General features: G+C 41.0%; 1 protein-coding gene across 3 annotated transcripts in view; it reads left to right on the forward strand.

Annotated features, from left to right (window-relative positions):
• Positions 1-9,537, forward strand: part of LOC147023733 (pleckstrin-like) — a 66,356-nt gene extending 56,819 nt beyond the window's left edge. For all 3 annotated transcript variants that reach the window (XM_085889498.1, XM_085889499.1, XM_085889500.1), the window contains 3 exons: positions 4,338-4,421; positions 5,981-6,062; positions 8,956-9,537. In XM_085889498.1, the coding sequence (XP_085745624.1) occupies positions 4,338-4,421; positions 5,981-6,062; positions 8,956-9,077 (288 nt within the window). In that variant the 3' untranslated portion in view covers positions 9,078-9,537. The remainder of the gene's footprint in view (positions 1-4,337; positions 4,422-5,980; positions 6,063-8,955) is intronic.
• Positions 9,538-12,879: the final 3,342 nt, after the last annotated feature.

Here is a 12,879-nt window from a genome sequence, read left to right on the forward strand (position 1 = left end):
ATGAATAATTCGTTAACCAGATAAGATCCACAAGCAGGTTGATCCTATGTGTCCAAGAATAATTTACTCAGTTTGCAGTTTTTTTCTCATTGCAGATATATCCAATATAATATAATCCAAATAATAATAATATAATCCAAAATAATATGCTGTAATGGAATATTTGATGTGAACATCTTTGTATAATTACAATGATATACAAAGATGTTCACATCAAATATTCCATTACAGCATATTAATTTGGATTGTATTATTATTATTATTTGGATTGTATTATATTGGATATATTATATTTGTAACGCAGGGTTTTCAAGTTGGCCATGTGACTTTTTTATTTACTCCAAAGCAGAACAAAAGGACCTAAAATACATAATATTAAGACACAGTTCCCAGATAATTACAGGACTTGTTTGAGGCAGACACTGACTAATTCTGGAGTAGTAGTAGGCAGATAGACTACTTAATCCTGTCAGCACAACTGCTTGTCCATAAAGCCATGTAGGCTCATGTAGAAATAATGAATACAAAATTACAAAATGAAATAACCTCTTGAAAACTACCTCTAAAATACGAATAATAGTCAGCATAGTGCTTACCCTGACGGCTGCAATACGTAATCACTATAAAAGGACAGAAAAGGAATCGAAGTAAGTGCATGATCTCAAAGCACGTGTTCTCGAATCATGCGAACATGTGACACAAAACTACGGAAAATACCCCTAAAACTATGTGAAAACACTAAAGAAACCAAAGCTACGAAAGCAATAGACACTAATCAAAATATGTATGGCCATTATAAGCGATAATAACTACAACTTACTGAGTAAACAGCCCCAAAGCACGCGCCAATATAACAATTGCTCCTGAAACGTTTTCTCAACGTAGCAGCTTGGTAACCGCGCGACGTAACGGCTTCGCAACCAGGACCTGGACGGTCCACAGGGAGCCTGCCTGTGGGGTTGTGAGCCCTCACATATTATTATTATATATTATATTATTAGTATTTGGATTATATTATATTGGATATATCTGCAATGAGAAAAAAACTGCAAACAGTAAATTATTCCTGGACACATAGGATCAACCTGCTCGTGGATCTTATCTGGTCGACGAATTATTCATTTTCAATCAGTTTCTTCACATTTTATATCAAAACTGAATATGGCATTGGATTCCCCATATATGAAAACCTACAAAAGCACATTTCATTCAAGTTTCTACCTTGTTTAGTCAAAAAGATATGAACATAAATACATTTCAGCCCATCGTTGGTGGCCATCTTGGATTTCTCAATTTTAAGGCATTATTCGGCCATTTTTGACCTGGGAATACATCATATTTGAGTTCAGCACCCCTCACTACCCCTAAATAACTTGTATGCCATAAATTAACACCATTTGCCTTCGGGATTAAGATTTTTTGAAAATTGACCCAGTCTATAAGGTAAAAATGTGACAATCTGATCGGTTCCATTCCGCATGTGAAGCATTCTGAGCATGGGTGGAGAGTTTTTACACAACACACACATTCATCAAAGCAATGAACATAGAAATCGCCATTTTTGGTATGATCTGCTTTTTGATATATTGTATTGAATATTCCGAAGTGTTCCACACAATGAACAAGGGGCCATCTATTTATAATGTACACAGTGAAGAATTGTGGATGGTTATGGAGGGGGGATGAAGGGGTGGAGAAGAATAGAAGAGTTGCAGCACAATTATTGCCGACGAAATAGATGATCCCTTACATCCAAAGTTTGGCAGCGATTTGTGCACGTCTTTCACGCATGTTCCATCAAAACATTATTGTCAAATGTTGGTCGTTAGTACAATTGCACTGGCAGGATAGCGTAGGCCCAAGGGGTATATGCACTTATGATTGAGCCAGCCCGGGTTCAAATCCTGACCCAGCTAAAATTGTCATCCTGGTGTTTCACAGGCAGGGTGATTCATTCAATGTGTGTGCTCTCCCTTGGATGGATGTCAAACTGGGTGTCCCATCAGCTAGCATTAGTGGGTCATTGTTTAAAGATCCCACAACTTATTTTGTGAAGAGTAAGCGAGCTATTGCTAACACCATGAACAAATTAAAAATTCCCGCTCTAACCTACACGGGGCACTGGATCAGTGGCACAGCTGCACTCCCAGCATTGTTGCAAACCCGCAGCGAAGTGCTGCATACAAAATGGTGATGACCCTATATGTTACCACGAGATATCTATTTGTTTTCTTGACATCGTATAATTTTCTGTGAAATTTATTTTAACGAAAAAGAAAAATATTTAAGGAAAGTAATCACAACTAAAACTATAAGGGCACTTGGTAGAGCGCATACCTCCACCACGTAATGCCTGATCCACGAGAACATATCTGGCCCATTATATTTTTGAAATATCATGCTATACAGTACTTAATCGTTTTTGGGCCAATCTCTCAACGGTGAAGAATCACTTACAGAATACTTACACACACCCAACATGTCCACCAAATTTCATCCGGATCCATCCACAACTTTGAGATATCCTGCATACAGACAAACAGAAAACCAACCAGACAGAGAGGGGTGAAAACATAACCTCCTTCACCTTCGGTGGAGGAGGTAAAAATACACAGAGTGGATGGAATGGAGGTTTTTGATATTCCCTTTGGTTGAAATATCAGGGGGCAGGGGGTGGGAGGGGGGAGCTGTAATTTGGTCATGCATGTGAGCTCCTCCAGGCGCTGACTTGATCTGGCATTTGTATGCAATTGTGCACCGGCTGTGCTTACTCCTCCCGACTCTTGAACTCTCTTCAGTCCTCTGCCGGGCAGACAGCAGCTGACAACCACAGTAGTCACAACTCCAACTCCTCATTGCTTCATTGGTCATTGCTTCACTGCCACTGTCTTTCACTTCACTCCTATGTCTGAGCATGACTGCTTTATATAGCTGAAGCCTCCAGACCCCTTGGGGTGAGACTCCCCCCTTACCTCGCTATGGTCACACACATATTCTGCAGTATGAAGTCGCTCACGTGTCATCACCATCTCATCGGAATGTATGTGGGTGTTGCGCATGTGGACTCGCAGTATTCACGGAATATACAGGGATTGCAACGAGGACACACTATGTTCACTGGCAGAACGTGTGACTCTCGCACACATGGAATGCCAAGTTCCGACGAACATTTGGTGGATATGAGAAATGATGATGTGGAACGATTTAGAATGTTAATTACACGGGGAAAATGGGACAGACATGAGGGGGTATGGTGACAAGGAGCTTCCTCAACATCCGATCCTGGTTTGTGCTAATTGGGGTTACAAACACTAATGATAACATTCATTATGAGATAACTAATTGACCCCTAAATAATTTTCACAACAATATAATACAAGTTCCCTTTTCAGGAATGTAATCACATGAGAAGGCCATTTGGCCCATCAAAGTCTGCACAATGACTGCCAGCCTTTGGGTGTTTGTCCATGCTCTACCCCTTTTACATACTCAATATCAAGCGAGGAAGCAGCACAGACCATTTTTAAGTCTTTGGTATGACTCAGTCAGGGTTTGAATCACCAACTTTTCAGATTATAGAGAGGACACCGTTCCCATTACCCCCACCGAGTGTGGTTCAATCTCGTCAGTTCAATCGGCAATACAAGAGGATCAACCTGCAAAGTCTCCTCAATGCTTTCAAAGGTGTATGATGTTGGGTTGGAGAAAGTGCCATCCTTGCTGAGAGCAACTTAAGCCCACTGTACTGTCTACTAGCATTGAAGTTAATGATCTCACGATATCTTCGAAAAAGAGGAGTAGGCAGTTTCATGTCAATCACCCTGGCCAAAGTGCAGCTCTAACTACCGCTGGGGAAGCAAAGTCAGATCAATCAGGGTGGCAATGTATGCCCTTCATGCCATGAGAAGGTTTTGGCATTTCATAAGTTGAAGGGCAAAACCAAATTGACAAAGCTTAGTTGCAAGTGTGAACACGCCTGAGCTGGCTGGCTGGCTGCTTCTGGAAGAAAAATTAATCTAACTCTTAAAAAAAGAACCGCCTTCACAATGAGGTGCTAACAAAGGGCATGATATAATGGAGCACAGCAGTTTGGAAGGGACTTAAAGCTGCTGTTGTGTAGAATTAAGATTATGTTGATGTTAAAGGTCCTACGGTATGGAACTTCAGTTAAAAAAAACAACAGGATGTGCATGTTCAGTAAATGCAAGTTCGATGTCTCATATAAAGTAAGAAGTATCGTGAAGTGAAAAGAGGATGTAATTGTGACAGATTTGACGAGGCAAGCATCACCTTATTCCTGTAATGCATGCGGATTTCATCTGTGATGTCTTCCACAGGGACACAAACGGAACAACTGGAAGATCAGGAAGTTTGTCCTGCGGGATGACCCAGCCTACTTGCATTACTTTGATCCATCAAAGGTAAGGTCAAAGGTCAAACAAATTAGATAGATTGGAAAATAAGGAAATGGTCCATGCATGGTTAAGGCCCTAATTTAGTTAATCCGTTTGCGAGTTTAAAATGTTGTCCTCAACGAGATACAGTCTGAGGATATCGATTAAACTGAAACATAAACCAGAAAAATAAACAACCAACTAACTGATCGCATGGAAACTTTTCCTCCATAATGTATTCCCATCATGGTAGCATGCGAAGCGTGTTAGTCCTTTGGCAAAAAATCTTTGGCATTATTCAGCCAGGGTCAGGACCGCCGACCTCCCAGACTCAGAGCGGACGCTCCCACCACGAGTTCAGTGAAAAGTTCTAATTTTCATGCAACATGAGTTTTTGATGGATGTTGGTGGTTCTTTCCCAAGAGGCTTTGCGACAAAACCAAAAGGATGGATATTATTACTTTGCTTCTGACAATTCTAACAATTATTTGTGGAGCTTTTTGTTCGTTTAAAAAAAAAGGAGAAAGTGACACGAGGATATTAAAGACTAGGAAGCAGAAGAGAAAATAAAGGCTGCAAATGATCAAGATGAGATGTGAGCTTAATGTCAGGAGACAATCAAGATCCAGAGTATGTACTAGTTCATTGTTTTATGAGTTTGATTAAACCTAAGTCTAAACAAAGGAATGTCTCACTCATCAATGGATTGGTCAGTGTTGTGACTTGCTTACATCCATTTCGCTTCAGCCCACTTTGGGAGAGTGTCCAAAAAGAACCACAGCAAATCAAATTGCTAGCCAATTGGAGTTGGCTAAATTAACATATACTTTGTTTCCAAGCACTACTCAACCTGGCTTAAAAACAGTGGAGACCATCCATCCATCCATCCATACTCTGTGCAGAGCATTGGTGCTGCTTAAGCAGTCTCCTGGGCTATTGGGCACAATCCTGGACAGGTTGACACTCCAACACAGGATACCAGCAAGCTGATACTCATTTTTGCCAACCTCAGAAGGATGACAGGCTGAGTCAACCCCACCTGGTATAAATTTAACAGCTAAGCAGGATTTGAACTCAGGACCCTAGGGTACCTAGGATCCCAAGCCCACCACTCTAGCCATTAAGCCAACACCAGGTATAGTGGTGCCCCTGCTACTGCATGTAATTTAGCCATCTCAATTCAGATCGACAAAGGAAGTGAGCCCACATTTGATCCTGGCCCTTTCCCAAAGCAGATGGACATGCAATGGGATGTGGGCCGGCCAATCAGATGACGAGTGGATGTATACATTTTGAGTCAAACCAAAAGGAAAGATGGCATGTTTTGGCCCGACTGTAATCCTAATTTTCATTGCAAAAGCACTAAGTATTGCAGAAGAGAAGAGTGAGGTTGCAAAAGGTTAAAAGATGAGATGTGAGCTTCTTGCTAAGTAGTGATCCACATTTAAGTTCTGAAATCACTCATACATCATACCCTTTTTGAATATATTTCCAAACGATGCAAGGTCATGTCCCTCATAGGCCAATGTTGTGTTGAACCATAGCATTTGCTTGTGCTGTTTTTCATGGACAACCTCTTTGTTCAGGAAAACATGCGTAATCCTTTGGGCGGTTTCTGCATCAAAGGCTGCATCATCTCTGCCATGGATGCGAGCAACCTGCCATCTGGTACGTTTGTACGTTCAGCTGTTTTAAGCATTCTAACATTTAAATGACTATCCAACTCACAAAGCAAAAAATCATCAAAATACATTGCTAAATGTTTATTGCAAGGACGTGGTGGAAAGACAGTCCAACATGAGCAATGTGCTGTACAGTCAAGATGCGTTTGCTTCCTCGCAGAATGCAGAATTCTGCTTTGTGAAGTATATCCTCGTTTGAAGGTAACTGTCCCATCTGCAGTGTTAACTGGGTGGACCTACTGGCTTGGTACCTTTTTTAAGAGTAAGCCTTTGAGTCACTATCCTATAATACATTTCAAGTTTCATCGAAGGAACGATGACTACCTGACTTCATTAAAACTTCCAAATCCAAATCTAAGGTGTTGGTCACGTGAGACTCCAGGTAAACCTTTACTTGGAGATAGTTGCAGATTGTAAGATTCTCCATTCAGAAACATTTGAGACAAGTTTTGATCTTCTCATATACATCCAATTAGCCACAAGCTCTTATATTAATTATTATTGATACTGGATCGCAGATTAAAATCCCATCTACTGTGTTGATTTTATCCATTTTTTAAGCCATGTCCTTGTAACTCATGTAAAGGGTGCACCGATGTCTCCTCATGCCCTGAAACAGCATGTGATGCATATTTAAGCTTTCTTACATGAGCTTAATTGCGCAGTGGCGTACTTTGACGCATACTCATCGAGAAACAAATAAAAGAAAAATCTCAGAAAACAATGAAACTTTTGATTTTGAGGCGTTTAAGTGTTTAATCGTTTTGGTGCATTCACATCACATGCAGGTCGGTGGTCTCTGTTTCCAAACGTTTCTTCTCCGATACTGCTCCCTCTGCTCTCTCAGTCCTCTGACCCTTCTAATCTCCTTGAGAATGCATGTGTTATTCCAGTAACCCTCGCCTGGTTAAACTTCCAAATTCCAGCATATGTATACATTTCAACTCTTTTATTCCTCGCTTCTCCAGTCTATGGAATCGCCTTCCAGAGGCCACTCTTTTCCACTTTTCCCTCCAAGGGTTCAAACAGGCAATGCACCACCACCTCATGTCATCCCCCATCATGACCCATGATCTTTATTACCCCCATTCACCTGTCCTAACGCAACCCTATTAATTGCCAATTTCAGTGTTTCCTCCCCTTCTCTCTCCTTTTCATGTTTGTTTATTCCCTTGCCCGTTGTGCCCAATTGTTGCCCCCGACCCCTCCGTCAATTTAACTTTGCCCTTCCATGAACCACTCTTGTACAGGAATTTTTTTTGGATTACAGCACAATATTATAAATAATAAAATCATGCATATCTATTGTTACATGCTGAAATTGACAAAACAATAAAACAAACAAAGTATATGTGCATGGCTCACAAAGTGGGTACACATACTGTTACACAAAGGGCAAAAAAAAAGTTTCGGGAAACATGAAATGCAACCCATTATGTTAATCTGCATGTATTCAAATAGCTAAATCAAATTTTTTAGACTTGCAGCACATCCGGGTTTAAAGTTACCACTGAATATATACAACACTATAAATACACGTTCAAATTTCGAGCTTGGCGTCAGCATTATGTACGGAATCAGATGAAAAAAACAACGTAAATATTATATTTTGGGATAAGAAACAGATAATTTTTACTCTGACAGGAAAAAGAAAAAAACAACACATTTTGAGAGAATTCGATGTTATAAATTACGAAGAAAACACAGACGAGTTCAGTAGCAAAGAAAGCCACACTTGTAAGCGAAAAATAACGTTAAAATTGAATCTATTTCTTTCGAACTTTTGAAAATAATCACTTTAAACATAAAAAGAAAAACATAATTCTTACCTCTCGGATCCTCACGAAGCACCAAAAAAATTATAGCATTGGTTAAAATGAAGAATTATCAGACAAATGTGAGTCACCTCGTTCGGCTCAGCGTCCTCACGCTGGATTCGTACGTTACGGCTCTCGCAAAGACACGGACACGAAGACAAACGCTGCGCTCGACGGCGAATGGGAATGTGCTGACACGCTTGCAAGTGCCTATTATATCCATCAATCGGGGAAGTTTGCAAGACGGCAAGATTTTCTAATGCTAGCCTTATTTGTGTCCGACGAGAGATGATGATTCGTACATAACGGGACTGACACGAAAATCGAGAAAAGATTGCTTGCCGTCCGAATTTTATTTTTCTGATCACAATTTTGATCTATATTTTTCTGCCGTTAGACTCTGTCATATTTCCAAGAAATTAAGGGAGATTTGGAATAAAAATCATAAGAAACATTATCAACATTGGACTCCTTATTTTTCTCGATGCAGTGGACACGAAGCGTTATGTACGAATCCATTATTTCATCAGATAGGGTAGATGCCAGAAAACCCAAATAGGGAGACAGAACATCATCAAAACATAAAAGAGACACCAAGGTTCATATTCTGAGTCACCACACTCAAAATAACTGTCACATAAGAAATGTACAGTGAAATAAAAATTTTACCGATCAAGCTGTAACATTTCTAAGTTTACAAAACCCATATTCTGTTGCTTTAATTCATCTTTAATAAAACAGGGAAATGGAGAGTATGATATTGCCGGTTTCTACAGGTTCCCCAAGATGTCCACTTTCATTTCTGACCATTGATGGTTTGTCTAAAATACCTCATAATAGTTTTATGTGGAATTTCCCACAAACATACCACAGCATACCCACTTTGTGAGCCATGCACATATTCGATTTGCATTCGCCTGCCTTGTTAAAACGGTTGTTCTAGATACGTAAAATCGTCCACATAATATCATACGTACTCATTTAAAACAGGGGATGCACAAGGCAGGTTCGACTACAATTCGGTGAAACTCACATTTTATTTAACCCTCCTTTGTCCTGCAGGAGAAAAGAGTGAAGAACTTTTGATACACATCATCACAAGTGCCGACATACATTACTACATGAAGGCGGCCTCGGCAGATGAGAGGCAACAATGGCTGCAAGCGTTAAAAAAACTCTGCTAATATGTAAGCTCCTCATTCAAATGAGTTGGTGTGAGAAAGAGATGTCGGGGGTCACAATTAGAAGAGAATAGTGGCACTTTAGCAAGAGGATCGAAATTGAACCAGTGACATCAGTACTATGTGGCGCTTGAAGTCGGAAGGTTTTATCGTTTGAAATTTTTCTTTTACCAAAGTTCTTCTCTGTGGTAGAGATGTATGAGATATGCTGTAGTTAAGAGCCTTTTTTTTGCAGTTTCACACAGCAGGACGCAAACAAACGTCATTTTTAATGCAACTTTTAATATTAATGATATGAGTCGCAAAGCTATACTTTCCTCTTTAAAAATTGCATTGCCAATGAATCATACTCTGTTTATCTTTTGTTTTTTTCTGTCTTTGATTGAGGCCACAAAGCTATTTACAACTTGTTTTGTATGAGATGTACTCTAAGTTGACACTTCATAAATTGTCACCTTTTGAATGAATGTTTCTACGGATTGTTTTACTCCGATGGATGCATGGCACATATTTGTACCGATGACATGCAGCACCTCGTCCGCTGCTACATTCCTGTGCCGATGCCAGCCATCTTTGTCATCATGTCAGCCGATATGTCGTTCATCGTCTGCTTTTTATATAGTCAGTTGCAGATAGGAGACCCGGCTAATCGGCACAGGAAGACACGAGCAGCGGCGATGTGTTGTACACAATTGGTGCATGAATGCAACTCACACTTATTACCCCCATGTGCACGAAGCGAAAAGCAGAGTGAAGCAATTGGTTCACTCTGTCTGTCTGTCTGCAGACATCAGTCTATGATCAAGGAACTACTTGATTTCCATTGAATGTTCTATTTTGAACACTGTAGAACATGAATTGGAACACAAACCTGCAGTTTAGCAGTAACTTTGGCTCTGAATTTGGCAAATTGTACAAAATCTCATCAAGATTGTGCATGCGCATCGAGGAACGATTTAAATTTTTTACTCTGTCTGGCTGTTTGGCAGTCAAACAAAACTGAAAATCATTCCAAAGAAGAAGCTTACTGGTTTTAAGGACGTCATGAAGGACACAATCAACAGGCAAGAAGAACTAATTGAACATGTTAAATAAGGTGGTGTAAAAGATGGTGCATCAACAGTGCTAAACCTCCAAAATAAATGTTGTTGTTTTTTTTCTTAAACCTTTATTTTATTTCAATTGAATTATATACTTGAACACTGTAGAACACATTTTAACAAGAAAAAGATAATCAGAGATTGCAGACCCTCATCAGGACTTCTTTTGAGTGGTGTATTTTTATGCGTTTTCAGGTAAATCCAATATGGCTGGCAAACTATGTGACATATGACATCATATGTGCGAACCTTTTGTTCCTCATGGACAGGTGGTCATACGTGTAAAGTTTCGTCTCGATCTTTTCAGCCTTTTCAGAGAAGATTTTTGAAGGTTTAAAAAAACAACACTATGATTGCCGAATCACCTGACCGATGTCATCAAAAAATTTTCTGTGGATAATTTTCTCCCTAGATGACTCTCAAAAATGTTCATACTAATCAGATGTAGTGTTGTACATATGCAATTATGACGTCATAACGAGGGCACCTATAGAGTCCTGAAAAAAAAAGTCGCACTCATTCCCCATGAGGAGTACTTGCCATGTGCCAAGTTTCAATTTTTTCCTTGGTGCGGTTTCAGAGATAGAGGTCCAAATTTTTCCTGTTTTTTTTTCCAAATGGCTGCCACACCACGTGAACTATGACGTCATAACAATCATTAAAACATTCTACATGAGTCGGCGCACAAATGGTGAAAATTTTGTCTCAATCCGACAAGTGGTTGCGGAGAAAAACACAAAGTTCTGTGTGGACAAACAGACAAACGGACAAACAAACAGACAAACAAGCAGACCCAAATACAATACCCTCTCCTTTGGCAAGGGTCACAAGTTGCTGGAACTTTTTTTTAACTCCAGTTTAGCAGAATTTGGACAAAGTATTACGCCATTTTATGCCATCTCAACCAATCGGATTTGCCACTTGCGCTTTCAACATTGGAGAATATCGAGATTCAGACAAAAATGGCAACTCATAGGAAATTTAAATTGTGCTCGGAAACACAAACCAAACGTTTAAAAGACCCTTCCCATGTCCTTGTTGTCAAGACTGTGCTGGGTAAGGTGTTCTTTGAACTCTCTAGTTCAAGATGACATCAATCGGATTGCAATGTGCACATCTTCCAAGCTCATACAACGTACTGAACTCCAGCGTTTCGGCCATGTGGGTTAAGCCTGAGTGCTTGAAAGAGTCGAGGCAAGAATTGTCGTGAGAGAATTTCATCCGCTGTTCTCTGTTGAAACTACCACAATGACAGAGAAGAAAGTGCCTCCACAATTTTACGCATGTTGATTTTTGCTAACATAATGGCGCCACATTGATTGACATCACACCATCATGGCGATGGAAGATGGCGCTGTATAGCTGCTGACGTTCTGTCTTCTTCTCCATTATAGTGAGCCATCGCATTCCGAGCGGTGGCGTCTTAATCCCACCAGGATTCATGAGTGTGAAGGTCGCTGTACTTTTCTCTGCCGACTTTGAACATATTACTCTGATTTTTTTGATCTTGTGGGGGAGACAACTGCTATGGCAAAATGCCTCGGCTGCCCAAGTTACAACAATCACGTCGTGGGATTGTGTACAGCGCTGAACAACAAAAGCACTTGCGTTCAGCTAAGGTTCAATCACTACCCAACTACGATCTTGATACTGTCCATGAATGTGGAATTTTGCAACATATTGTTGCGGGCCGGGGTCCGGTGGGGAGAACGACCACTCGGTGGGGGAAGTTACGTCGTCTCCCACCAGACTCCCGGAATTGTAGGCCGTCGCTCACGGATAATTCCGTGACGTGGCGGGTCGCTTAAATGACCGTGGACGCCAATACCTCAACCACGTAGCGTAGGGTCTTCCTGCCAGGTGTAATCAGTTTACCTAATTCACCACGTGGTTTCGACTACCGGGGAACCACGCCCTCGGTACGCCTTGCCTGAACCGGGTCACTCTACCAACTACCAACTCCGGATCGGATGCAGCCGAGCGGAACTACCAAGGACGTACCGGCGAGAATGGACAGATTATTGGGGATAAAGACCCGGCTAAACTTAGATCCGAATCATGCTGGACCAATGAAGGAAAAGACAAAAACGAACTGGGAACATTTCTACAATACCACGCCCTCGGTACGCCTTGCCTGAACCGGGTCACTCTACCAACTACCAACTCCGGATCGGATGCAGCCGAGCGGAACTACCAAGGACGTACCGGCGAGAATGGACAGATTATTGGGGATAAAGACCCGGCTAAACTTAGATCCGAACCATGCTGGACCAATGAAGGAAAAGACAAAAACGAACTGGGAACATTTCTACAATAATTTATTTACACTAAGCGAGGAAATTCATGTGGTACAGGAACAGGTTTATTGGTGTGTTATGCAGGGGACAGAAGAGAGATGCAGTGCGACAATTTTACAGCAACTTACAAAAGAGGACACGGAGCAGACTTGTTGCGAGAATAATACAGGCAAGATTTACAATGATCAAAAACTTATACAATTCTACTTAAAGGACAGGCGCCACACACTCAGACGCACACTCAGACAAAATAAACCCAGTTGAATGGCAAAGGACTTTTGCAGCCATGGAGGGAGGGAGCTGAGGTCCCAGTTCTTTTGGTACCTGAACGTTCCGAGGAAAGGGACACTCCGTGGTGCGGCACCCGACAAAGGTCGTGCAGTTCGGCCCACAGCCGCACGTGTGGAG

Source organism: Eptatretus burgeri, chromosome 7, assembly GCF_056783735.1.
Source record: "Eptatretus burgeri isolate ZD-2024b chromosome 7, Ebu_testis_v1, whole genome shotgun sequence".
NCBI classification, from domain to species: domain Eukaryota; kingdom Metazoa; phylum Chordata; class Myxini; order Myxiniformes; family Myxinidae; genus Eptatretus; species Eptatretus burgeri.